This window comes from Stigmatopora argus, chromosome 24, assembly GCF_051989625.1.
Source record: "Stigmatopora argus isolate UIUO_Sarg chromosome 24, RoL_Sarg_1.0, whole genome shotgun sequence".
NCBI classification, from domain to species: Eukaryota; Metazoa; Chordata; class Actinopteri; order Syngnathiformes; family Syngnathidae; genus Stigmatopora; species Stigmatopora argus.
This window is the reverse complement of record NC_135410.1, coordinates 2681007-2708026: the sequence shown is the minus strand read 5'-3', so window position 1 is coordinate 2708026 and position 27020 is coordinate 2681007. Positions and strand designations below refer to the sequence as shown.

At 44.1% G+C, this 27020-nt stretch overlaps 1 protein-coding gene and 1 long non-coding RNA gene across 5 annotated transcripts in view; one reads left to right on the top strand and one right to left on the bottom strand.

The window, feature by feature from the left end:
* Positions 1-8099: 8099 nt before the first annotated feature.
* The window catches only part of LOC144069327 (uncharacterized), a 30464-nt gene continuing 11543 nt past the window's right edge, over positions 8100-27020 (bottom strand). Inside the window, exons 2-3 of the long non-coding RNA XR_013298444.1 lie at positions 21936-22067; positions 8100-21325 (exon numbers count right to left, since the gene is read on the bottom strand). This is a non-coding gene — a long non-coding RNA (uncharacterized LOC144069327). The remainder of the gene's footprint in view (positions 21326-21935; positions 22068-27020) is intronic.
* Positions 10425-26235, top strand: serpinb1 (serpin peptidase inhibitor, clade B (ovalbumin), member 1). 4 transcript variants are annotated; one of them, XM_077594606.1, is made up of 8 exons: positions 10484-10667; positions 11753-11941; positions 17067-17204; positions 17307-17424; positions 18216-18358; positions 21906-22073; positions 22165-22226; positions 25793-25969. In XM_077594606.1, the coding sequence occupies exons 2-8, from the start codon at positions 11774-11776 to the stop codon at positions 25821-25823; spliced, it is 828 nt and encodes a 275-aa protein (XP_077450732.1). In that variant the 5' UTR covers positions 10484-10667; positions 11753-11773; the 3' UTR covers positions 25824-25969. The 4 variants fall into 4 exon arrangements, with proteins under 4 accessions (XP_077450731.1, XP_077450732.1, XP_077450729.1 ...); XM_077594603.1 differs by lacking the exon at positions 22165-22226 and having other exon boundaries at positions 10488-10667; positions 25793-26235; XM_077594604.1 differs by lacking the exons at positions 10484-10667; positions 22165-22226 and adding an exon at positions 11180-11469 and having other exon boundaries at positions 25793-26235.

Below are 27020 nucleotides of genomic sequence, written 5' to 3'. Positions count from 1 at the left end.
AATGTGGAAGGAAACCAGAGTACCCGGAGGAAACCCGTGCAGGCCTGGGGAGAACATGCAAACTCCACACAGGTGGACCGACCTGGATTTGAACCCAGAACTGTGAGGCCGAAGTGCTAACCACTCATCCGCTGGGCCGTTGAACACTCATCAATTATTGGCCCCGAACCACCTACGAGCCACTCTACCGGCCCGTCAGAGAAATAAATATAGACGTTTTAAATCGTTGGAGTATAGAGATTATGAGCCAGTGGCGTGCTGCATCTCAGGGATGCCAGATCACAACGCCTCCAAACCAATCAAACAGTAAATACAACCCACTCTGTTTGGAGGGAATTTCACCCAATCTGTCATTCTGTCAATCTGCTCCAACTCAAACACAACACAAACTCAAGTGCTCTTCATTGGACAACTAAGTGTTGCAGCTCGAAACAACAAAAAAACAGCCTATAACCCGTTTGACATTACTCACACTAATCATGCATCCTGTTTGTATTATCATTCAAGTCTCGTATGTCTTCACACAGGTGTTCCTTTGTTCTACGCTTTCCACACTTATCTTGGGACTCATAAATCTTTCTCTGTTAAGCCTTGGTTGTCCAGGAAGCAGGAGATATTTCAACTCTAGCCTGAAAGATCCTGCCAGTATTTTCAAGGCCAAAGTGTTCCATCAAGTTAATTAACAGACTAGCTAGCCGTAGTAAAAATCCATACTATGGAAGTTCCTTTCAAACTAAAACCCACCCACTGATGTTCAAATTAACTCCCAGTTTTGCCTGCTGGAAAAGGATTTATAAACAGTAGTTGGAGATTGAGAAGTTGTCACGGTCCGGTCCACGATGAACATTCAACAAGGTCGAACACAAGTAAGCACACCAAGACAGATGAGTGAGATTTTGACGCTTCTGCAGATGGGGAGCACGGAGAGAGAACAGACAGAGTTACTCTGCGTAAGACTCCGGTCAATCCACGACTGTTTCCGCTCTCCAATCTCTGACTCCCCTTTGTGCATCAACAGTTTTATTAGGACAAGATTGTGTGACATACAAAGTCTCTATGACAAAGATGCAGGGCTGTGACACGAATGAAAGCTGGTACTTCTAGGCACACAGCACATGGGTTTATCACACGTTCGATCTCATACGGACCGATGAAGCGAGGGGACAGCTTCCTGGATTCAGTCCTAAGGGGAAGATCTCGGGATGACAGCCAGACCTTCTGGCTGACGACGTAGGCAGGTGCGAGAATGCGACAGTGATTGGCCTGTCTCTGGCTACGAGAGGAGGAGCGTTGTAGTGCAGCCCGGGCTTGTTCCCAGATACGAGCACATCTGGCCAGGTGTGCTTGGACGGACTGCACGGCAATATCTACCTCCAGAGAAGAAAATAGGGGAGGTTGATAACCAAGGGAACACTCAAATGGGAACAGGTTGGAAGAGGAATTAGGATGTGAGTTGCCAGCGAACTCAAACCAGGGCAGCTGGTCGCTCCAAATGGTACGTTGGGCATGGGTGATGCAGCGAAGTGCTCCTTCCAGCTGCTGGTTGGTGCGTTCACACTGACCATTAGTCTGTGGATGATAGCCAGAGGAGAAGCTGACTGAAATGTTAAGAGCTGAACAGAAGGCGGACCACACATGAGAGGTGAATTGGGTACCCTGGTCGGAGACGATGTCGACAGAAATTCCATGTAGACGGAACACATGCTGCACAAATAAATCGGCCATCTCCTGGGCTGAAGGTAGCTTGCAGAGGGCGACAAAGTGTAGGCCTTAGAAAAACGGTCAACTATGGTTAGGGTAACGGTGTTGCCCTGTGACGTTCGTAGGCCTATGACGAAATCAAGAGCAATGTGGGACCAAGGACGACTAGTAATTTCCAGTGGATAGAGTAGACTGGAGTTTGGCTTGGTGGAGGACTTGCAGCGGGCACACGCGTGGCAGGCAGATACGAAGGAGCGTGCATCCTCCCTCATTGTTGGCCACCAAAAGCGTTGGCGCAACACTGCCAGTGTGCGGGTAACTCCTGGGTGGCAGGTCAGGCAAGAGATGTGGGCCCATTCAAGCACCCTGGAATGAGCCAAGATTGGGACATAAAGGTTCCTTTGTGTACCTTCTATGAGGTCAGGTTCCATATCCTGGGCCCCCAGGACCTTGGCCTCAAGGTCAGTCCTCAGAGCTGCCACTACACAGAAGGGTGGCAAGGTGGTTGAGGGCCCATCCACAGAATCAAAATCAGAGGATTCCTCTTCTGTACTCCCTGTACACATACGACTGTACACCCACCCACCAGTCTAACGCCATCATCAAATTCGCTGACGACACCACTGTGGTCGGACTCATCTCAGGAGGGGATGAGTCGGCTTACAGAGATGAGGTCAACAAATTGTCTTTGTGGTGCTCGGTGAACAATCTCATACTGAACACCACGAAAACTAAAGAAATAATCCTGGACTTTCGCAAACACGGCACAGATCTGGCCCCACTCCTCATAAATGGAGTATGTGTAGACAGGGTCCAGTCCTTTAAATTCCTGGGGGTCCACGTCACGGATAAGCTCTCATGGTCTACAAACATCACGGCAGTGGTGAAGAAGGCTCAGAAACGACTCCATTTCCTCAGGGTACTTAGGAAGAACAACTTGGGCACCAAGCTTCTGATAACCTTCTATAGAACCACTGTAGAGAGCATCCTGGCGTACTGCATCGCAGTGTGGTACGCTGGAAGCGCGGCGGCAGACAAAAAGGCCATGCAGAAAGTGATTAACACTGCCCAGAGGATTGTCGGCTGCTCTCTGCCCTCACTGGAAGACATTGCCAGCCCTCGTTACCTCAGCAGAGCCAAGAACATCATAGGGGACCCTTACCACCCTGGTCACAATCTGTTCCAGCTGCTGCCCTCTGGCAGACGCTTTCTGCGTGTGATGACAAGTACGCTTTTTGTGTTGTTGCTAATGACGACAGGGCCTATGTCCGATTATTATTATTATTATTATTGAAAAATGCGTGATAGTGTGTCAGGCTTCCCGTTCCTGGACCCTGGGACGTAGTACAACGTAAAATCAAACCTACTGAAAAACATGGCCCACATGGCTTGACGAGTGTTCAGTCTCCGAGCTGAATTGATATACTTTACCTTATGGTCAGTCCAGACCAATGTTCCCTCTAATTTTTCGTTGGTCTGAGCAGAAAGTCAACCTCCCTGAGCGCACCGAGTACCAGTGTGAGCGACATCGGTACTCGGATGATTCGCCTAAAGACGTTTCGCCGACGGACGTTTGACAAACGGGCAGGTCGCCGAATGAACGTTCGGCGGAACGTCCATTCGGCGACCTGTCCGTCTGTCAAACGTCCGTCGGCGAAACGTCTTTAGGCGAATCATCCGGTCACGACATCATCATTGCTCGCTATGGGCACACCAGTATCACACCTGCCACAAGCAGGTGCATGTCAATGTTCCCTCTAATTTTTCATGTAAAACATGCTGTAAAACACGAAAAACATAAGTGGACAGAGCTACTGCCACTGGCCGCCGCTTAAACGGCGCCATCATGGGGAAAGGGGTAAAAAAAAAAAAAAAAAAAAAAAAAAAAATATATATATATATATATATATATATATATATATATATATATATATTTTACTGCGCGCCATATGATTGCTGCTGCGCAGAGAAGACGAGAGTAGTGCGCAATTGCGCACGCGCGCAGCTTAGAGGGAACACTGGTCCAGACCACAAATGGGTGATTGGCCCCTTCCAGATGATGCCACCACTTCTCGAGGGCAAGCTTCACAGCCAGAAATTCACGGTCCCCAATGCCGTAATGGCGTTCGGCTGGAGTCAGCCTATGGGAAAAGAAGGAGCAGGGGTGCACCTTCCCATCCCTTGGTCTTCGTTGGGAGGACGGCCGCGACGAGGTATGCACCTCCACAATGAGCTTTAGTTTAGGGTCCAGGTGTGTGAGCACGGGAGTGGCGTGAAACGAACCTTAACATCCCTGAAAGACGCTTCTGTTGCCTCTGATCAATGAAACAGGGACTTAGTTGAGTGCTGAGAGAGGGGGCGGCCATAGTCCCTGATAAACCTTCTATAGAAATTTGCGAACCCCAAAAAGCGCTGCAACTCCTTCCTACTTTCAGGCTTAGGCCCCTGAGCAACAGCCGCCACCTTCATAAGGTCCATCCGGATCTTCCCGTCGACCACGACGAACCCAAGGAAGGTGGTTTATGCAATGTGGAACTGGCATTTCTCTGCCTTCACATAGAGGCGGTTCTCCAAAAGACGTTGCAGCACATGTCGCATGTGTTGCTTGTGCTCCGTGGGGGTACAATTGCTGCTGTAGCTTGCATGTGGGATCCACGTGCAAGCTTTCACGCCACTGTCTTTGGCATTGAGCTGATCAATTAGATTACCGTATTTATTCGAGTATAACGCGCAAAATGTTGTACCAAAAAACTGAAGCAAAGTTCGGTTGCGCTAAATACACGAGGTCTTCGTTTTTATGACCAAATAATAATAATAATAATAATCGGACATAGGCCCTGTCGTCATTATCACAACACAAAAGCCTACTTGTCATCACACGCAGAAACTGCGTGTGACGAAATTGATGGTGCTTCTCCATAAGCTACGTTTAATCGGCAAAAGACCTAATAAGTGTAAGTTACGGACTTGTAATTTGTCATTCCGCTGTTGAGGATACAGGTCGCTTACCTCGCGCTTACCTTTCACTGTCTTCCACTTACCTTTCCTCAGTCAGCTAGTAGGAGGCAGATCACCAACCAAACATCTGTTCATATACCGCAGAGGGGAATGTGTGTTATGTTAGCGCGAGTTTAGATTCCTGATGGATGTGGGGAAAAAACTGTCCTTAAGCCTATTTGTCCGTGCTTTGTGGGACCTATAGCGTCTGCCAGAGGGCATCACCCCAGAGACTTGTCTTTGTCCGCTAGATGGGGCGCAAGAGCCTGTTCTATTGGCCGGTGCTCATACTTTCAAAAAATAACTCAAGAAGAATGGAATTAATTGTTTGGCGAATCTGATGATGATGAATCAGACTTTGAACAATTTTAAATGTTATGATGAATTAGACTTTAAGGATTTAAAATTAAATATATATATTTATATATATATATTTATATATATATATTTATATATATATATATATATATATATATATATATATATATATATATATATATATATATATATATATATATTTACAACTAACTATGCCAAGCAACCCAACTCTACTATTTTCCCGTAGATAAAGTACTGCGCAGTGACTGCTGGGATATAGAGTTCTTAATACACCCAGTTCTTCAATACAGTTAGTATGACGGCGACCACACTAATTTAGTGCTCGCCGTCATTTCGGCTGTATTTACAAAAGAAAAGAAATCCTGCCGCTAAATTTTGGCGTCAACACAGCATTCAAAGCTAGACTGTGAACTATGTATATATATATATATATATATATATATATATATACATATATATATATATGTATATGTATATATATATATATATATATATATATATATATACATATACATATATATATATATATAGATATATATATATATATATATATATATATATATATATATATACATAGTTCACAGTCTAGCTTTGAATGCTGTGTTGACGTTGATATATATATATATGTATATATATATATATATATATATGTATATATATATATATATATATATATATATATATACAATTAAACAATTGCCCAAATGAGTCTTCCAAAACGCTGGGTCCCGCGGTTGTAGTTCTTAAGCCTCCGGGAATGACGGCAAGCTCCGAGTTATTTATATATATATATATATATATATATATATATATATATATATATATATATATATATATATATATATATATATAAATATATAAATATATAAATATATAAATATATAAATATAAATAAAACTCGGAGCTTGCCGTCATTCCCGGAGGCTTAAGAACTACAACCGCGGGACCCAGCGTTTTGGAAGACTCATTTGGGCAATTGTTTAATTCGAACACAGAAAATGAGGACTTTGATGGATTTGTGGGTGATGATGACGTGAGTAAGTTGTAAAATGTCTAAATAAAGTACAACCGAACTCAGTTTTGCTTCCGTTGCCTTTTTAAAAACGTATTTTTAGCGTGTGGGTGTACCGTGCAAGAACTATATTTCCCAGCAGTCACTGCGCACCAGAACCCGGAAATAGGCTACTTCCGGTAGCCAGCGCTATTGCGTTTCGATGTTCATCCATATATAATATATAATATATATGCGTCTAAAAAAACGGTGCGTGCTTTGTGTGTCTAAAATACAGAAATAGCACTCGTTACTGACACTGCGCCGTAAAATACGATGCGCCGAATAGTCGTGAAAATACGGTAGTATCCAATTCCATTTCCTATCAGTTGCGTATGACTGGGGAACTGAAGGGTGTCTTTGGGTTTTTCAGTTGGTTGTCTTGTAAGTTACTTTGCTCTTTTGGTTATTTACTCCTATCTGTTAGGCTTTCTTTGATTATTCCACACAATCTCACATACAGGCTGTATGCAATATGGCCACCCCTGGCCTCTGACAGGAAGTGTGGAAAGTTTTGTCTGATTGAGATTTCTCTGCCCCTGCAGGTCTGGAGGGGGGCAGGCGCACCTTCCTGTTAGTTGACTTCACAATGTGTTTGCTCAAGGTTTAGATGCTTCCTTGTTTCTCTGGTTTACTTATTGTCAGCTATAACTACACAGTATGACTCCTATCTTACGTAAACATTGACTCTTCAGTGGAAGTCAGGAGAATCGGTGGCACGAGGAGATCTGGTAATGTCGCTGTGCAGACATGTTATTAACCTCCTTGACTGTGTCTGATTAGAATGGACATGATGCAGAACATCTCAGCGAGTGACATTTGTGAATAGCATCACAATTTTGCACAAGGCATGTAGTTTTACTGGTGTCAGACGTGAACACGATAAAGCAGAAACGTGAGACAATAAATTTAAATAATTAGGCTAATACAAGAATGTTGTTGGCCTTTTAATAGAAATTGACTGATTTTGGATAAGCATTGGGTGGTTAACATCAACTGAGATTGCTTTCCACTACTTTGAGAGCAATCAAGTAGGGAGATATTGTTAAGAGAACTTGGGTTAAAGACTTACAGGCTTTTCATGTAAATGGAGTTTGGAAAAAAGCAAAATGCTGTAGTATGTAACATTTGACAATGATGGATGGTGCGGTGTGAGACCAAAGAAATCCATATTTTGTGAGAACGATTGGCAATTCCAAATGCAATACTTGACTGTATCAGATGTTGGCATCTGCAATAACGAAAAGGGTCCTGGTTTTGTGAAGAAAACGATAGATGGGAAAACAGTTATTTACTTTGCGATGAAATAAGTGATTGGGGTCAAAAGGTTTGATTTAGTTTAAAACTAAATAAACTGTGGATTACCCCTGGGTGAGGTAGTGAGCGTGGGTGGTTGTCCATCCAATAAAGTATCCAATCTCCTTTGTGCCCTCTGATTGGCTGGCCGCCAGCTCGGGGTGTCCCCCGCCTGCTGCCCAGAGTTGGCTGGGATGGGTTTCCGGCACCCCCCGGGATTCTTGTGGTACGGAAAATTGAATTAATGACAAAAATGGGTACAAGATGTAATTTAAATTTAAATTTTAAATTTAATCGAATATCAAGGTGGACAGGATTTGGGATTTGGGAAATGTTGTGAGTGTTCCACAGTATAATACGGTGGTACATCTACTTACGAATGCTTCTATATATACAAAATATTGCAAAGTTATGAAATCTTCCAAAACATCAATACATTTCCTGTATCCGTTATTTTATCTTTATTTGGCACAGTAGCATTGCAACCTTCCCCTATGACTTTGTTAGCCAAAGCTTATATTATGCAGGTTGTGTAATGGGCGTGTGAGTTCCAAAGGTTGCATAAATCAGATATGTAATTCCTGGTTGGCAGGCGATGTTGTAAGCACGATGAGTGAGCTAAATTGGAACAGCCCACCATAAATCACATCAAGTCCACCTTTTAAAAACAAGAAATGGCTGTAGAGGACTTCACTTTAAGAAAATGCTTCTCAAATGCAAGCTATTTATGACAGTTTATTATTATCACAACTTTTCTCATTTCAAGTAGAAGTACATGATTAAAAAAGGCTACAGTAATGTTGGCAAAAACATAAACATTAGATTTTTCAAGAAAAATGGTTGATATTGTTGTCACCATTAAGTATATTTTACTTTGAAATAGCATTATTCGTTCCACGGCCTTTAATATTACTCACTAAACCTGTAAAAAAAAAAAAAGCATACAATTCTTATGAAATATTAATAAAATGTATGTTTCTATTAATAAAAAGAGAAATTATTTATTTGCAACAACCCCAAATTTCCCATCTAAAATCAAGAAGAAAATTGCATTTTTGGGGTTCGCAGTTGTAGATTTATATGAAAAATTGAAAACTATGGGGAACCTTCCAAAGGATGATACGATAGGAGACACGACGAACTTGCGATCTCACCAGCGCTTCGTTCTTCTTGTTGAGTCAATGTTGAGTACGGAATAATGTTCGTACTTAGTGGTGCGCAGCTCAAACCGTGCGCTCAACGGGGGGAAATGCATGAGCCAATCAACTAGCTCTAAGTGTCCTGACCAATAATTAGCCTTAAAGTGATAATGCGGATTACGCATGCACATGCAATACTGGAGTGTGCGGACGTTCGTGCACTATGCACAGCGCACATAGCATTTGACCTTGAATGCATGGAGAAATGCGAGCAATATGCGTGCAGGCGTGTTTTTGCACGCATGCATTTGCGAATTTCTCGCACGCTACGGAAAATGGCCGAGGAAAATTCTTGGAAATAATTTGGGTTCGGCGACCAATAATTAATATTTTTTCAGCATAAATATATTTACATCGTGAAAGCCCAATTGAAAATATGATAAAAAATAATATTTTTGGCAATATACTACAATAATTTCCTACCAATTATTTATTGCCGACCCCTGCTTTAAGTACAACCGCACGGAACGGGCGGCACTGAGGCAGAGTGGAGCTGAGGACGAAGTGAGTAAGTTGTAAAATGTCTAAATAAAGTACAACCGAACTCAGTTTTGCTTCCGTTGCCTTTTTAAAAACGTGTTTTTAGCGTGTGGGTGTACCGTGCAAGAACTATATTTCCCAGCAGTCACTGCGCACCGGAACCCAAAAATAGGCTACTTCCGGTAGCCAGCGCTATTGCGTTTCGATGTTCATCCATATATAATATATAATATATATGCGTCTAAAAAAACGGTGCGTGCTTTGTGTGTCTAAAATACAGAAATAGCACTCGTTACTGACTGCGCCCAAAAATACGATGCGCCGAATAGTCGTGAAAATACGGTAGTATCCAATTCCATTCCATGCCGTTTATCCGGCAACCACCAAGAGGTGGCATATTTTTATGTTTTGTACTGCCTGGAGGCTCCCATAGTTCTGGGTCTTCCTTGGCTAAGGGAACACGATCCAGTCATTGACTGGTCAGGTCCCAAGGTGACAGCCTGAAGTCCAGCCTGCCACACCAGGTGTCTCCAGTTAGCTCGTGTGCCCACAGGATCGCGTTTTACCTCTGCTCCCATTCTCACCCACCCGGACCCTAAACTACAGTTTATTGTGGTTGACGCTTCGGAAGGGGTCGGCGGAGGTGGGCGTTGGGGCCGTCCTCTCTCAATGCAGACCCCGGCTGAACGCAACCACGGCAATGGGGACCGTGATATGCTTCACCTTGGAGGAATGGCGGACTACCTTGAAAGAGCAAATCATCCATTTGTGGTCTAGACAGACTGAGGAAAAAACACCACATGCAACATAACAGATCATGTTAAACATATATAGAAACAAAATTTTAAAAACAGCCAAAAATGCTCAGGACCCTAAGGTTAAATTAAGCATATATTTATTTTATTCTAGTAATTAATTATTGTATTAAAAATACAATGCTGATAATTATTGTATTTCCATCTGGTTCTATCACTAAATTTTGTGCCTAACTAATTGAGATTTGATTGCTTTTTGTAATTTATAAAACATGTTGTTTCTGCTGTATACACATTATATGATGTAGGTGTTGTCATTCCCTTTAGGTAAATTTCAGCCTGTTTTTTTTTAAACCCATCCTCTCTTTTAATTCTCTAAATTTACAGACTGCAAGAACATTTGCCACATCTGTCTAAATGTAGGGAAGAACTATTTAATCAAAATACAACTAAAATATGACCTAAGAAATTTGATGAGGGTATTTTTAATCATTCACGGATAACCGTTCCTGTGTGTGTTTTAGATAGAGGTGCTGATGGGCCGACAAAACCATACTGTTTCTCGTGTAATGAACAGCTTGTTATTTCACCTCACTGTTGACTTTGTTCCTTTTTAGTATAATGCTTGTATTGTTGCTCACTGACTTATCACCCAGTCACGCGTTCCACCCACACGCTTACGTTTCCAATGCAATAAATGAGGCACGGCAACAGCGTGAATTTAATGCACAAGCTCACCTCTGGAGACATTGGATCGCCTTTGGCAATTGTTCGAGATTTGATTGCAAATTTTTTGTGCATTATTCATATGAAAAAAGCTGCCGTGGTTTCGCACAGGTCAACAAACAGGTAACATGATAGATTATCTGTACTAAAAAATCAGAGCAGTGTAGAATTTATTAGTAATATTGAATCTGATTTCCTTATTTACTTGATTGTATATGTGATTGCCAACAGTACATGTAAAAGAGATTATTGGGGTCAGTCAATCTTTGACTGATTAAATACTATATGCTGTTAATGTCCGATCCACTATGAACATTCACAAGATTAAACACAAGTAAAGCACACCGAGACAGATGAGCGAGATTTTGAAGCTTCCGCAGAAGGAGAGTACGGAGGTGTTGGGTCCGACGACTCTACTTCCACAGCCGATATTTTACTTAGGGCAAGATTTCATGACATACAAATTCTCTATGACAAGGGACATACAAATTCCCTGTTACAAAGATGCAGCGCGACAGTGACACCGATGATGGTGGTGATACTGATGATGTTAAAGGCTACATATAAACATATAAACAAAGGACATACCCTATTACAAAGATGCATGGTTTTGAAACCGATGGTTGTGATGTGGATGAAAGGTATCTATGACATGGGCATGACATGGATTGAAGGTGATGTCATAGATTGAAACATTATTTGATTACTTTTCAAGATTATTTCACAGTTAACCTCATGAAAATAAAAACTGTCTAAAGTAGGCAGCCCGGCGGCTTGAGTGGTTAGCGTGTCGGCCTCACAGCTCTGGGGTCCTCGGTTCAAATCCAGGTCAATCCACCTGTGTGGAGTTTGCATGTTCTCCTCAGGACTGCGTGGGTTTTCTCCGGGTACTCCGGTTTCCTCCCACATTCCAAAAACATGCATGGTAGGCTGAATGGACACTCTAAATTGCCCCTAGGTATGAATGTGAGAGTGAATGGTTGTCCGTCTCCTTGTGCCCTGCAATTAGCTGGCCACAGATTCAGGATGTCCGCTGCCTCTGGCCAGGAGTCAGCTGGGATTGGCTCCAGCACCACCCACAACCCTAATGAGGATAAAACGGTTCACAAGATGAATGAATGTATGAATGTCAACAAGCTATATTATGTACATACAAACGTGTTTAAATGGGATCACATGCAGGTTTGAAATATTATTGTCCATTGCAGAAAAATACATCCCTCCCAAGAATGGCCGCCCTCAGCATCTCAAATACAACTTTTGCACTGGAGCTACTACACACCCTGAGCCACTCAAACCCAAGTGGAAATATCTTCGTGTCCCCTTTGAGCATCAGCTCAGCCTTAGCTATGGTCTACCTAGGAGCCAGAGGAGATACTGCCACACAAATGGCACAAGTAAAACTGCATTTCTTTTTCAATTTTGAAAAATGTCATGTCCCTGAAAATATTATGTATATACCGTAAATAGAAATACTAACAAAATAATCCCGATGTATTTTTTTTTAATGTCAAATATTTTTAAGCAGTTCTGTCCAAATGGTGTGTGTTAATTTATTTGAAAAATAATTCTCAATACATTTATTCTCATAAAATCAATTTTTTTATCTTTAGTTTTTTCATTCATTCATTCAGGCGGCCCGGTGGGGCGAGTGGTTAGTGTGTCGGTCTCACAGCTTTGGGGTCCTGGGTTCAAATCCAGGTCATGTCCACCTGTGTGGAGTTTGCATGTTCTCCTCGGACCTGCGTGGGTTTCCTCCAGGTACTACGGTTTCCTCCCACATTCCAAAAACATGCATGGTAGGCTGATTGGACACTCTAAATTGCCCCTAGGTATGGGTGTGAGTGTGCATGGTTGTCCGTCTCCTTGTGCCCTGCGATTGGCTGGCCACCGAGTCAGGGTGTCCCCCGCCTCTGGCCCGGAGTCAGCTGAGATAGGCTCCAGCACCCCCGCGACCCTAATGAGGATAAAGCGGTTCAGAAAATGAGGTGAGATTCATTCATTCATTTATCTTCCATACCGCTTATTCTCAAAAGGTTTGAGGAGGTTGCTGGAGCCTAACCCAGCCGACTTCGGGTGAAAGGCAGACTACACCTGTAAGGACCAGAGCCAGACAGGTGGGTGGTTGCGCCTGCCAACCAATCACAGGTCCAGCACCAGATAGGTCAAGCAATGCCAGGTGGGACTCACCAACCGTCAAGGACCTATTTATGCCACCTAGAGCTTTATCATGTCGCTGGATCGTCTTAATCAGTTTGTTGTTGAGTAACTTCTCGCGGTTACTCCATTTCCACTTCCTTGTTCAATGAAGCCTGGTGTTTGAGCAACAGAGCCTCACATATAGCATGGACCGAGCCAAGATTGCCTATCTCATCGGCTGTCTTAGTCGTGAAGCCCTGTCGTGGGCTAGCGCCGAATGGGAGAGAGGCTCGAATATTTGCTCCTCGTATGCCTCCTTCACAGAGGAGATGCGGAAGGTGTTCGACCACCCAGTACGCGGCATGGAGGCAGTGGGTTCAACAACATTGCCATCCAGGAAGTATTTCTTGGGTGCCTAAGTGAGTCCCTGCAGGACGAGTTTGCTTGGCATGATGAGCCCGCCTCCCTCCCTCGATGCGCTCGTCAATTTGACCATAAGAATCGTCTCCCGACTCCGAGAATGCCAAAGACAGCGACGAGAAAGCTCGCAAGTGTGCCCCACACGCGAGCTTCAGCGACCAATTTTGACGTCTCTTCTGACTGCGGTAACCCCGCCTCTTGTGGTGACATCAGAGCCAATTCAACTTGGTCGCACCAGGGTCTTGGAGGAGGAATGTCCCCATCGTTTCCGCTCGGCTTCATGCTTTTACTGCGGGGAGAAGGATCATCTTGTACGAACGTGCCCAGTTCTTCCAGTAAAAGCAAGGTCTCACCAATAGAGAGGGAGGGAGGTGTTGGTGAGCCTCGCCACTGGAAAATTCTCCCACCGTCTTCTGCTGCCGGCCTCTTTCTCCTGGGAGGGACAAGAATGAGGCCACCACACTGGTAGACTGCGGAGGGGATGAGCGCTTTATCGACTGCTCCGTGGTTTCCCAACTAGGCATCGGGACTCGCTCATTGGGTAGACCTTTTGAGGACAACCACACTGAACAGGCAGAGTGGAGCTGCGGAAGAACCCAGTTTCCCTCAGTTTATCCGGCAACAACAAAGAGGTGCATGTTTTTATGTTTTGTACTACCTGGAGGCTACCATTGTTCTGGGTCTTCCTTGGCCAAGGGAACACAGTCCAGTCATTGACTGGTCAGGTCCCAAGACAACAGCCTGGAGTCCAGCCTGCCACAACAGGTGTCTCCAGTCAGCCCATGTGCCCAAAAGATCCCCCCAAGGCAAGACCACATGGACACATTGCATTGGATTTTAACAAGGATCATGCAAAGGACCTCCCTCCACATCGCCCCCAAGATGGTGCCATTGACCTCTTGCCAGGGGCCACTCTCCTCAAGGGGTGTCTCTACAATACCTCCAAGCCTGAGCGGGAGGCCCTTGAGGGTTAAATCTCTGACGCCTGAGTGGGAGGCCCGTGAGGGTTAAATCTCTGACGCCCTAGCCACAGGCCTCATTCGGTCATCCTCCTTCACAGTTGGGGCAGGGTTCTTCTTCGTCGGAAAGAAGGATGGCTCGCTATGCCCCTGCGTCAAATACTGGGGCCTTAATGTAATCACCATCAAGAACAGGTATCCCTTGCCTCCCATTGACTCGGCTTTTTCTACGCTTCATAGTGCCCGCATTTTTACCAAGTTGGAACTCGTAGTGCCTACCATCTTGTTTGCATTTGGGAGGAAGATGAATGGAAGAAAGCTTCACCACCCCTCTGGGCCATTTTGAGTAACTGGTGATGCTTTTTGATCTTTGCAATGCACCAGTGGTGTTCCAGGCCCTCATAAATGATGTCCTTTGAGATATGTTGGACCAGTGTGTGTTCGTATAGCTCAAGGACATTTTAATTCTTTCACGCACTCTTACGGAGAACAAGCAGCATGTGCGACAGGTGTTGCACCGCCTCCCGGAGAACCACCTTTACACGGAAGTCGAGAAGTGCGAGTTTCATGTTCCGCAGACCACCTTTCTTCGGTCCGTTGTAGCCGACAGGGAGCTGCTGATGGGCCCTACGAAGGTGGTGGCTGTGGCTCAGTGGCCCAGGCCTGGGGGAAGGAAAGAGTTACAGCACTTTTTGGGGTTTGCTAACTTCTATAGGCAGTTTATCAGGGACTATAGCCGTATTGCCGCCCTCTCACAACACTCACATCCACAAAGTCCCCGATACATTGGTCAGAAGCAGCAGAAGCCTCTTTCGGTGACCTCGAGTCCCGTTTTACTTCTGCTTACCCTCGCTCACCCAGACCCTAAACTATAGTTTATTGTGGAGGTTGACGCCTCAGAGGTAGGCTTCGGCGCTGTCCTCTCTAAGCGCAAACCAGGGATGGGAAGGTGCACCCCTGTGCCTTTTTTCCCTCTAGGTTGACTCCGGCAGAACGCAATTACGACATTGGGGACCATGAATTGAATTTAGGATATATCAAGTCAGTCCAGAGGCTGAACCCTTGTCAAGCCAGGTGGGCCATGTTTTTCTGTAGATTAAATTTTACCGTGTCTTATGTCCTGGGTTCTAGAAACAGGAAACTCAATGCACTATCCCGCATTTTCAAACCCACGGACTCTGAGAAGCCCATGACCATCCTACCCCCTCCTGTTTAGTGGCAACTATGAGGACTGACCTGGAGGCCGAGTTCCTGGGTGGCCAAGATGACCTGTGTGGCCTGACCCCAGACAAGGTACACAAAAGTACCTTTATTTCCCAACCTCAGTTCGTTCCAGGGTACTGGAGTGGGCCCACACCTCACGCCTGACCTGCCACCTACGAGTCACCCGCACACTGGCGGTTTTGGGCCAACACTTCTGGTGGCCGACAATGAGGGAGGATTCACACTAATTTTTTATCTGCCTGCCATGTGTGTCCCCGCAGCAAGTCCTCCACCAAAAACAATTCTAGTCTACTCCCTCCACTGACGATTCCTACCGTCCGTGGTCCCACATTGCTGTTGACTTTGTCACAGACCTCCCTACGTCCCAGGGGCAGCACAGTCATTCTAACTTAGTTGACCGATTGTCCAAGGCCGCACATTTTGCCACACTCCACAAGCTGCCTTCAGCCCATGAGGCTGAGAACATACTTGTGCAGTATGTGTTCCGTCTGCACGGAATACCTACCTTGTATACCTACATTGTCAGACCGGGTTCCCGAATTCCCCTACCATGTCTGGTCCGCTTTCTGCTCAGTGCTGGACATTACTGTGAGCCTCTTCTCTAGATATCACACACAAACAAACGGACAATGTGAGTGTACTAATCTGCGGATGCACCACCCATGCCCAACCACCTGGAGCGACCAGCTGCTTGGATTGAATATGCCCAGAATTTGCACCCTAATGCCTCTTCCAATCTGTTCCCGTTCCAATGTTCACTTGGATACCAACCTTCCTTGTTCTCTGGAGGCTGAGATTGCTGGGCCGTCCGTCCAGGCACACCTTGCCAAATGTACACGTGTCTGGGACCAAGCCCACGCTGCACTACAACACTCTTCCACGCGCACTCAGAGACAGGCAAATCGACGCCACACCCCGGCACCAACCTATGTCGTTGGCCAGAAGGTCTGGTTATCCGCCCGAGACATCCCCCTAAGGTCCAAATCCCGGAAGCTTTCCCCCCAGCTTCATCGGTCCCTTTGAAGTTGAACGGGTGGTAAACCCATGCTCCCCTAGTACCTTCTCTCAAACACTTAAAATAAACAGAAAGACGCCACATCAAGCTTGTGTTTGTTTGCCTGCTTCGAGGCCCAATGCCCATGGTTGTAACAACACCCTAGACTGGTCGCCAATCAGCCGTAGGGCACATGGAGAGACAAACGACCATTTGCGCACACAATCATACTACCACCAGCAGGAATCAAGCCCACGCTTGCCTGCACCAAAGTCAGGCGAGTGAACTTCTACATCACGAGGCGGCTTATCTTTAGTTTCTCACATTGCTAATAATAGCAAGGCCAACGCAATCAAGTACATTATCATTTTTCTTCTTGATTCAAAACACCAACCGGCCTTGCGGCTTGAGTGGTTAGCACGTCAGTCTCACAGCTCTGGGGTCTTGGGTTCAAATCCAGGTCAATCCACCTGTGTGGAGTTTGCATGTTCTCCCTGGGCCTGCGTGGGTTTTCTCTGGGTACTCCGGTTTCCTTGCATATTCCAAAAACATACATGGTAGGCTTTTTGGGCACTCTAAATTGCTCCTAGGTATGAGTGTGAGAGTGAATGGCTGACCGTCTCCTCGTGTCCTGCGATCGGCTGACCACTGATTCAGGGTGTCCCCTGCCTCCGGCCCAAAGTCAGCTGGGATAGGCTCCAGCATCCCCTGCGTTCAGAAAATGAATGATTTAAAAAAAAAAAAACCGATTCAAAACCCAGCATAATGTGTAAACTCTTTCCTTAGGCCCTGTCATTCACATCTGGTGATTATGTTCATGGAGACTTCCAAAGCCTCAATGAAGACATCAATTCACCCTCTGCTTCATACATCCTGAAATTGGCTAATCGTCTTTATGGAGAAATGACTTCCCATTTCCTTTCTGTGAGTTTTCAGATGTGTTGTGGGTGTTAACAAACTTGAAAAGTTATTCTTTAAATTTGTTATTTATTTATGTTATTTATTGTGTCTATTATTTGTTTGCAGAAATTTCTTGCTGACATGCAAAAGTACTATTCTGCAGATTTGAAGAATGTTGACTTCATTGGGTCTCCAGACACTTGCCGAGTTGAGATTAACAATTGGGTGGAGCAGCAGACCGAGAGTAAGACGTGAAAAATTAATACTTCTCCGCCGATTCACTTACCCTGTTAATTCGAGTAAAATATGCAAAATGTTATACCTAAAAAGTAGAAAAGTTCAGGTCCGCGTTCTACATGAGGTCTTCGCAATTATGACCAAATCCCGGTGAAAAAAAGCCCTCCGGCGGTGAAAAAGTCCCCTACGCAACCATTCTAATGGGAGACATAAAACCTGTCTTTGTCCGACAGATGGCGCGCGAGAGCCCGTTCTACCAAAAGCCAACCCTCTCCAAATAGCCTTCAGCAGGTTTATACGGGAGGGTAAAATAAAAAAAGTTGCTCCAGAGAAACGTTAGCAAGGCAGCCGCTCACTCGAGTCCACCCAGGGAGCGCTATCCACGGATAGGCTTAGCGGCTCGCCCCGCCGACATTGGCCAGTGCTCACACAAAAAATAACTCAAGAAGAATGGAATCAATTGTTTGGTGAATCTGATGATGATGAATCAGACTTTGAAAAAATGTAAATATTATAATGATGAATTAGACTTTAAGGATTTAAATTGCAAATTCCATTTGAGAATTGTGTTCATACTGTTAGTTTGTTTTACCAGGTTTCCGTACCATATGTTGTGAATAAATGTTTTGTCATGGAGACATGTGTTCAGCATTTGCCAGTTACAAGTACTGGTGCAATTCCAAAAAGTGGAAAAAAAATGTAATACCAATTTTTCGTCACAAATTATGGGTGCACGTTATAAATGGGTGTGCGTTATGCGCGAATAAATACGGTATTTCTTTATTGTTGTGTGTTTAGGTAAGATCAAAGATCTTCTGAAGCCAGGAACAGTCAGCACGACTACAAGATTGGCTCTGGTCAATGCCATCTATTTCAAAGGCAATTGGAAGCATCGCTTTGATCCTGCAAAGACCAAAAAAACACAGTTTAAAGTCAACAAGGTAAAAACGAACTTACATTGATTGAAATGGGGGTGGTCCAGTTGGCGACTGGCTAGTGTGTGGGCCTCACAGTTCTGGGATCGTAGGTTCGATCGCAGGTTGGTCCTCATTTTGTGGAGGTTATATGGGCTTTTGTGGTTTTTTTTCCGGGTACTCTGGTTCCCTACCCCATCCTAAAAAATTACAGGGAGGGCTGGGTGAATACTCTAAATCTCCGGGTACTCTGGTTCCCTACCCCATCCTACAAAATTACAGTGAGGGCTGGGTGAACACTCTAAATTGCCATTAGAAATGAGTGTGAAAGGTTGTCCTTTGTCTCCTTGTGCCCTGGTGGCCACCATTTCGGGGTGTTCCCCGTTAGCTGGAATAGGCTCCAACACACCCCTGTGACTTTTGTGAGGAGCAGTTCAGAAAATGAATGAATGGACTAGAGATCTTTGACCCAATTAGAGTGCTGTGAGAGATCATAAGATGTGGTGCAGTAAATTAGAATTCAATCATTTTATTCATGCTAAATGATTTGTTGTTCCTCACATCTTCATTTCCTGAACATTGGTCGGTAAATAGCATTCACGTCGCATTAGCGGTCCAATTCTTTTAGGTGTTTGGGTGGTGTAATTACATCATACATTTATTGACTTTGTTTTAACGTATTTACTATTGGTGTTTACAAAAATATTTTTCGATAATTACCGCTATCGGTTTATCGCCGAAGACTACTACAATATATATTAAGTCATTAATTAATCTTCTGTACCAGTTATCCTCACAGAGGTTTCAAGGGGTGCTGGGGTTTACATGTTATCCCCGGGCTTGCATGAGGTTTCTCCAGATACTGTGATCCTTCTTCAGTTCGCGGCTTCAACTTTCGTGCCTACCCTACACCGCAGATTTTTTTCAGAAAAAAAAGAGTTCATAAAAATTTGAAAATCCACACAAATTCGCAAGCAGAAGCCACTTCCCTGTCTTCCACTTGCCACTAGAAAAATGGCAGAAGACAGAGGACTGTCTCTCAACTCAGGACTGAGGAAAAAAATGGCGGGCAGCGGGTGGTCGGGCGGTGGCCGTCATTTTTATCCAAAAATAGAGCTTTCTGAGCGTCCCAGAGCCCCTGTGATTGTGGATTTAAAAAATAATCAGAAATGCAAGCACTGTGCGACCTTACACCGTGGCTCTTATTTGAAAATAAAACTTGCTCAGCGAAATGGACGGTGAGAGCATCAGTGAAGGGGGATTTTTTTTAGGAAAGCGAGCCTCGAGCAACATTATGGCGGACACCATCGGCCTTGTCCGAAAATAGAGCACTTTGGCTGGCGAGGATGGCGTGACGTCGAGGCGGAGCAACGTGGAAGTTTAGATTCCATTTAAGTCCGGGCAGTGGGGTGACGTCATTGCACTTATCTGGAAATAGAGCTCCTAGGAGAGCTAATTGAGGGTTGGACGGTGCGGAGGAGCGAAGTGGAAGTTCAATTTCCCTGCCTGTCAGCTGGCGATTGGGCGGCCCATGCCTGTGGTGTTGGCCGGCGATCCGGCGGGGAGCAAAATCTGCCCTGCGACCAGCCCAGGCTGCAACAGGCAGCGACAAGTTTTTTGGAAGAGCTGAACTGAAAATGCCAAGCTTCACATGGATGGGATGTGTGGGGATGCTGCTGGCTGGCTTCATAGAAAAGCCAGCCTCAATCAACAAGTTCGAACATCCTCATGCGGTGGAGTGAGTGGAGTGACTGGAGTGGAGTGAGTGGAGCGCATGGATTGGAGTGAGTGGAGTGGTGTGAGTCTAGTGGAGTGAATGGAATGGAGTGTGTGGATTGGAGTGAGTGAAGTGGAGTCAGTGGTGGAAGTGAGTGGAGGGGAGTGAGTGAAATAAGTGAATTGAGTGGAGTGAGTGGAGTGGAGTGGAGTGGAGTGGAGTGGAGTGGAGTGAAGTGGAGTGGAGTAGAGTGGAGTGGGTTGAGTTGAGTTACTGGAGTGAAGTCAATGGAGTTGACTGAGTAGTGTGAGTGGAGTGGAATGGAGTGAATAGAGTGGAGAGAGTGGAGTGGAGTGGGGTGAGTAGAGTGGAGTGGAGTGAGTGGAGTGCAGTTAGTGGAGTGGAGTCAATGGAGTTGACTGAGTGGTATGAGTGGAGTGAGTGGCGTGGAATGATTAGAGTGGAGTAAGTGGAGTTGAGTGGAGTGGAGTGAGTGGAGTGGGTGGAGTGGGTGGAGTGGGTGGAGTGGGTGGAGTGGGTGGAGTGGGTGGAGTGGGTGGAGTGGGTGGAGTGGGTGGAGTGGGTGGAGTGGAGTGGGTGGAGTGGAGTGGAATGTGTGGAGTGAAATGTGTGGAGTGGAGTGGGTGGAGTGGAGTGGAATGTGTGGAGTGGAGTGAGATGAGTTGAGTTTAGTTACTGGAGTGAAGTGAGTGTAGTGAACGGAGTGGAGAGAGTGGACTGAAGTTAGTGGAGTGAAGTGAGTGAGTGAAGTTAAGTGATTATTTAAAAAATATATACAATTGTTTATGGATCCTCAATAACGCTCTAACGTTCCCTCTCAGTGGCGGTGTGATTGTGAGTGCAACTTTTCTTTTTCTATGTGTCCCCCTACAACTGACTGGCAACCAGTCTAAGGCAGCGGCCCTCAACCACCGGTCCATGAGCCACCTGGTGCCGGTCTGTCTGAGAAACTAATATTAACGTTTTCAATCTCGCCCTCCTAAATTGAAATGAGAAAATTAGTTATAGTAATATATAATTGCGATTATGCTTTGGACTTGTTTTACCATTGAGGATGTCGTCCATGGAACATATATCCCCCTCTCCACACTTCTGTCTTAAGTAGTCACCCTCCACATATACCAGTCCGTGAGAAAGTAGGATGAGCTGTACTGGTCCGCGGTGAGAAATTGTTGGGGGCTACTGGTCAAGGGTACAGTCAGCTTTTCACCTGTAGTCACCTGTAGTCAGCTCCAACACCCTCCAGCAGATAGATCCTGATCAAGAAGCAATGTGAAAAATGGATGAATAAAACTCTAAAGTTGTTGTTGTTTTATTTTCAAATATTAAAGTATTTAATTAATTGTCTGCCATTGACCACAAGAGAGTAGAATTTATTTATCTGGAATGACTTGGTTTTGAATGCTGTTCTTTTATTATCAATGACAACCCCTGTTTGTGCCCATTTTTGTTGAGTGGTTTCCAAACAATGGTGCAAGAACCACAAACAGTCCCTGCTACATAAAACAATTGCTTGAATTATATCTTCAAATTGAGCGTAATTTTACAATGGCCTAAACTCTTTATTGGATAAACTATTGTATACCTGCTAGTGACAGTGTAGTTATATACTAATTTTAGAGTGAAATTATGATTTATTTAATATGATGGAGAACTTTTAGGTTCCCTAGTAAGCTCGAGCCAATCCCATCTTAATTTTACACACTAGACTGGTTGATAGCCACTTGCATACGAACAAACAACCACTAAGGAGAATTTGGGGATCATGCAATTCAAAATTGTCCCACTGTAACATGTAATTCAATTTAAGTTTTTTGTTTGTTTGATTTTTATTAGGATGTGACAATGACAGTAAACATGATGTACCTGATGAATAAACTCCCTTACAACTACATCCCTGAGTTGGGTCTGCAAGTTCTTGAGCTGCCGTACATAGATGATGAGCTCAGCATGATCATCCTGCTTCCAGAGGAGTCAACTGATGGCACTGACCCACTGCTGAAGGTATATAGAGTAACAGTAACACCCTCAATACTTTTCAGTTTGAAAATCTCAACAGTTATTTTTTTTCAAATTCATTAAAATAATTTTTCAGACCGGCAGCCCGGCGGATAAGTCCTTGGCACGTCGACCTGAAAGTCCTGGTTCCAAATCCAGGTCTTTAAGAATTATACACAGTGAAAATAGTACATCTCCACTTGATTTAAAAATAAAAGAGGAAGGATCACCGTATATACGTACATATATTCATTCATTCATTTTCCGAACCGTTTATCCTCAAAAGGTTAGCGGGGGGGCTGGATTGCCTATCCCAGCTTACTACGATCACCAGGAAGGGGACACCTTAAATCGGTGGCCAGCCAATTTCAGGGCACAAGGAGACGGATAACCATTCACGCTCACAACCATACCTAGGAGCAATTCAGAGTGTTCAACCAGCCTACCATGCCTGTTTTTGGAATGTGGAAGGAAACCAGAGTACCTGGGGAAAACCCACACAAGTTCTGCGAGAACATGCAAACTCCACACAATAAAGCTGACCTGGGATCGAACCCTCGACCACAGAACTGTGATGCTGACATGCTAACTACTCATCCATCGGGCCGCCCTGTACAGTCAGTTCAATAAGAAAATCAACCCCCTGCGATATTGCAAGCTCACCCACAATGAAATCATGCAGCGGTCTGAAATTTTCATCTTAGATGTATGTCCACTGTGAGAGATAATCTAAAAGAAAAATCCAGAAATCACAATGTATGAATTTTAACAATTTATTTGTGTGATACAGATGCAAATAAGTATTTGAACATCTGTCTATCAGCTGACCCTCAAAGACCTGTTAGTCTGCCTTTAAAAGTCCACCACCAGCCCATGTATTATGCTGAATCATATGCACATCTTTGAGGACCTCAGCTGCATAAAGAAACATATCCACCCCATACAATCAGTAGGATTTAGTAACATGACCAAGAGCAAAAGGCTGCCCAAAGACACCAGAGACAAAATTGTACACTTCTACAAGGAAAGGGCTAAGGAAAAATTGCCAAACATTTAGTGAAAAACATCCCTCTGTGGGAGCAAGTCCCACTGATGGAGCATCTCATCTCATTTTCTGAACCGCTTTATCCTCATTAGGGTTGCAGGGGGTGTTAGAGCCAATCCCAGCTGTCTCCGGACCAGAGGCGGGATCGGTGGCCAGCCGATCGCAGGGCACAAGGAGACGGACCACATTTTTGGTTGTCACAAGACCAATGTTCCCTCTAATTTTTCGTTGGTCTGAGCAGAAAGTCAACCTCCCTGAGCGCACTGAGTACCAGTGTGAGCGACATCATCGGTACTCGGATGATTCGCCTAAAGACGTTTCGCCGACGGACGTTTGACAGACGGGCAGGTCGCCGAATGGACGTTCCGCCGAACGTTCATTCGGCCGAACGGAGGTTTCGCCGAAACGGGATTCGCGCGCTCGCCCCGCCCCCGGATCGTGTGTGTACAAGTTTTTCAACCTCGGCCCGCGGGCCATATACGGCCCGTTAGGATTTTTAATCCGGCCCGCCGCCGGTGTTGTCCAAATTATAGTAAAAATCAATGTTAGTCTACCATCAATGGCAGCCCGGGAATAAGCACTCTTGGGCGGGCAGATGTAGCAGAACCGAGCCGTAAAATGACAGCAATCGGGTCAAATCCATCCTAAAACATCATTTAATGATTAAATACAAATACTGGAGCTCTTTGGACATTAGAACCGAGCCCAGGGAAGTGAATTCCTCGGTAAAATGTCGTGATGATATCGCGATGGAGGCAAAAAAATGTCCATATACGTCCATTCGCCAAACGGCTCAAAATGCTCTCAAATTCGGTCAAATCCAGCTGAAAACAGGGTTTAATGATTAAATACAAATACTAGTATTTGTATTTAATCATTAAACGCTGTTTGAACGAACGTTCATTCGGAGACCTGTCCGTCTGTCAAACGTCCGTCGGCGAAACGTCTTTAGGCGAACAGAGCTACTGCCACTGGCTGCCGCTTAAACGGCGCCATCATGAAGAAAGGGGTAAAAATAAAAAATAAAATAAATTAAAAAAAAAAATTAAAAAAAAAAAAAAAAAAAAAATCCGTTTTTTTTTTACTGCGCGCCATAGGATTGCTGCTGCGCAGAGAAGACGAGAGTAGTGCGCAATTGCGCACGCGCGCAGCTTAGAGGGACTCTTATCCTGCCTCAATTACCTTCTCCCATAACTTCTTTGTATGACTCATTTTGGTGTTCTTATCATATTTATTTGAATATAATGCGCACTCATGTAAAACGCGCACCCATAATTTGTGACTAAAAATTGGTATAAATGTTTTTTTCTTTTAGTTTTTCTCAGCTCACACCAAGGATTGCACCAGTACTGGTAACCAATGTTCCCTCTAATTTTTCGTTGGTCTGAGCAGAAAGTCAACCTCCCTGAGCGCACCGAGTACCAGTGTGAGCGACATCGGTACTCGGATGATTCGCCTAAAGACGTTTCGCCGACGGACGTTTGACAGACGGGCAGGTCGCCGAATGAACGTTCGGCGGAACGTCCATTCGGCGACCTGTCCGTCTGTCAAACGTCCGTCGGCGAAACGTCTTTAGGCGAATCATCCGGTCACGACATCATCATTGCTCGCTATGGGCACACCAGTATCACACCTGCCACAAGCAGGTGCATGTCAATGTTCCCTCTAATTTTTCATGTAAAACATGCTGTTAAACACGAAAAACATAAGTGGACAGAGCTACTGCCACTGGCCGCCGCTTAAACGGCGCCATCATGGGGAAAGGGGTAAAAAAAAAAAATAAAAAATAAAAAATAATAATAAAAAAATATATATATATATATATATATATATATATATATATATATATATATATATATATATATATTTTTTTTTTTTTTTTTACTGCGCGCCATATGATTGCTGCTGCGCAGAGAAGACGAGAGTAGTGCGCAATTGCGCACGCGCGCAGCTTAGAGGGAACAGTGCACAAGACTACAATGTTACATTTTGGACTACAAGGGCCTGGCGTCCACTTATGATGTGGACATAATTTTTCTCAGAAACTACATCATGTAAAAAGATAATTCCTTGCTTTTACACTCATCAGGTCCCAATTAGCCTAAATATCAAAGAGAAAATAAAAATGCATCCCTTGCAAGAGTTTGGGTCTGAGGAGGTTAACACCAGAGATGCCTCATGAAACTTATGGCACCCACTCCAAGATAAGGTGGCATATAAACCCCCTCACCCCCATTTGTGTTTAACCAATCAATATATGACTTCAATTTGATTATTTAATAAACACCTGCTGGTTAGCACTTAGTATGCTGGATTTGTTGAGTTATGGTGCTGGTCTTCCTACTACAAGATTAGCACAAATACACAACGAATATGGGATTTTTATTTTAAATTTTTTTTTTAGCATGGTTCACCCACAATAATTGCAAATTGGTTGTATTCTAAGCACAGGTCAAATCATTGGAATGAGGGTAAAAGTTTTATACATTTCTTCTATTACTACTAGAAAAGGGCTGCAGTAAGTTTTTGGCTGTCCTCACTGCTGTCTGCTTGTGTCATTATTTTATTAAATTGAGCGATAGAAAATCAGCCTTCCTAAAATTCTTCTTTATATTGATTTTATCTTCTCTGAGTGAAAATCTGTACTCAAGCTAAAGTACTAAATATTATTGTCTTATAGCTGGAGAACGAGCTTACACATGCAAAACTAGAAGAGTGGACCAACAAAGAAAACATGGATATCTACTCCGAAGTCATTGTTCATCTGCCGAAGTTTAAACTGGAAGAGGATTACGAGCTGAGCGAACCTTTGGCTAAACTTGGCATGACAGACGTGTTTTGTGAAGCAAAGGCTGACCTTTCTGGGATGAACAGAGTGGGAGGACTTTCTCTGTCAACCGTAGCACACAAGGCCTTTGTAGAGGTCAATGAGGAGGGCACTGAGGCTGCTGGAGCCTCCGCTTGCATGATTGCTTTCTGTATGCTGAGGGAGGAACATTTCACAGCAGACCATCCCTTCCTCTTTTATATCAGGCACAATAAGTCCAAGTCCATCCTTTTTCTTGGAAGGTTTTCGTCTCCTCAGTAGACACAACTCAAAAATAAAAGTAAATAAAAATGCAATGAATACAGTATTTTTTTTGATGAGATTTTGTAAGCTTTAAGGTTACGCATTCTGTATAATCTACCAAGAATGTTTTGGCAGCACGGTGAAAAACTAGCTACCACATCCACCTTACAATTTAGAGTTTGTAGGTTCAATATCAGGCTCAGCCTTTCTATATGAACCTAAGATGTTTTGCCTCTTCTTGCAAGGTTTTAAGGGGGGTACTGTGGTTCTTTCCATTTTATTGGCGTTGGCTCTTGACCTTGTATTTACAACGCCATGTGCTTGTTTTCTGTTCTGAGAGATTTGAAGATAAATGAAGTAAACAAAGAAAACTAAGAGTCTCAGGGTGAATCAGCAAAGGCTTTAATGAAAGCAGCTCATGATTCGACATCTGACTCCAGTACATACTGTTATTTCTGGAAGGCAAAAGTGGGCGTTACTTTGAATATTAGTCGGCATGTTTCAGTTTAGAAGTAACTTCCAAATATGGAGTTGTTTACCATGGCTAACTAATCTTTGCAATAGAACTGTATTATTGTGAATAACTACATAATTTGAGTTATAACACAAAACAAGATGCATGATCAGTGTGAGTAAAGTGAACAGGGTTATAGACTAGTAAAAGTATAAATCTGAATACGTGACAATGTCCTAAAAAACGGCACATTGGTTATGAATGTGAGCATGAACGAGTCAGTCTTATTTATACGTGCCCTTCTTAGCTGGAGACAACGAAAATTCCGTATGTAACTATGGTTCTATGAATCCTGGATGAACGCAAGAGTTTGACCCCTTGACG

What these genes read in the sequence shown, in the direction of transcription:
- serpinb1 (XM_077594604.1), top strand. Translation starts at nt 11,398, where the DNA reads ATGTTCTCCTCAGGACTGCGTGGGTTTTCTCCGGGTACTCCGGTTTCC. An exon ending in GGTGGAGCAGCAGACCGAGA is followed by an intron (nt 17,425 to 18,215) that starts GTAAGACGTGAA and finishes TTGTGTGTTTAG; the next exon opens with GTAAGATCAAAGATCTTCTG. An exon ending in GCACTGACCCACTGCTGAAG is followed by an intron (nt 22,074 to 25,792) that starts GTATATAGAGTA and finishes ATTGTCTTATAG; the next exon opens with CTGGAGAACGAGCTTACACA.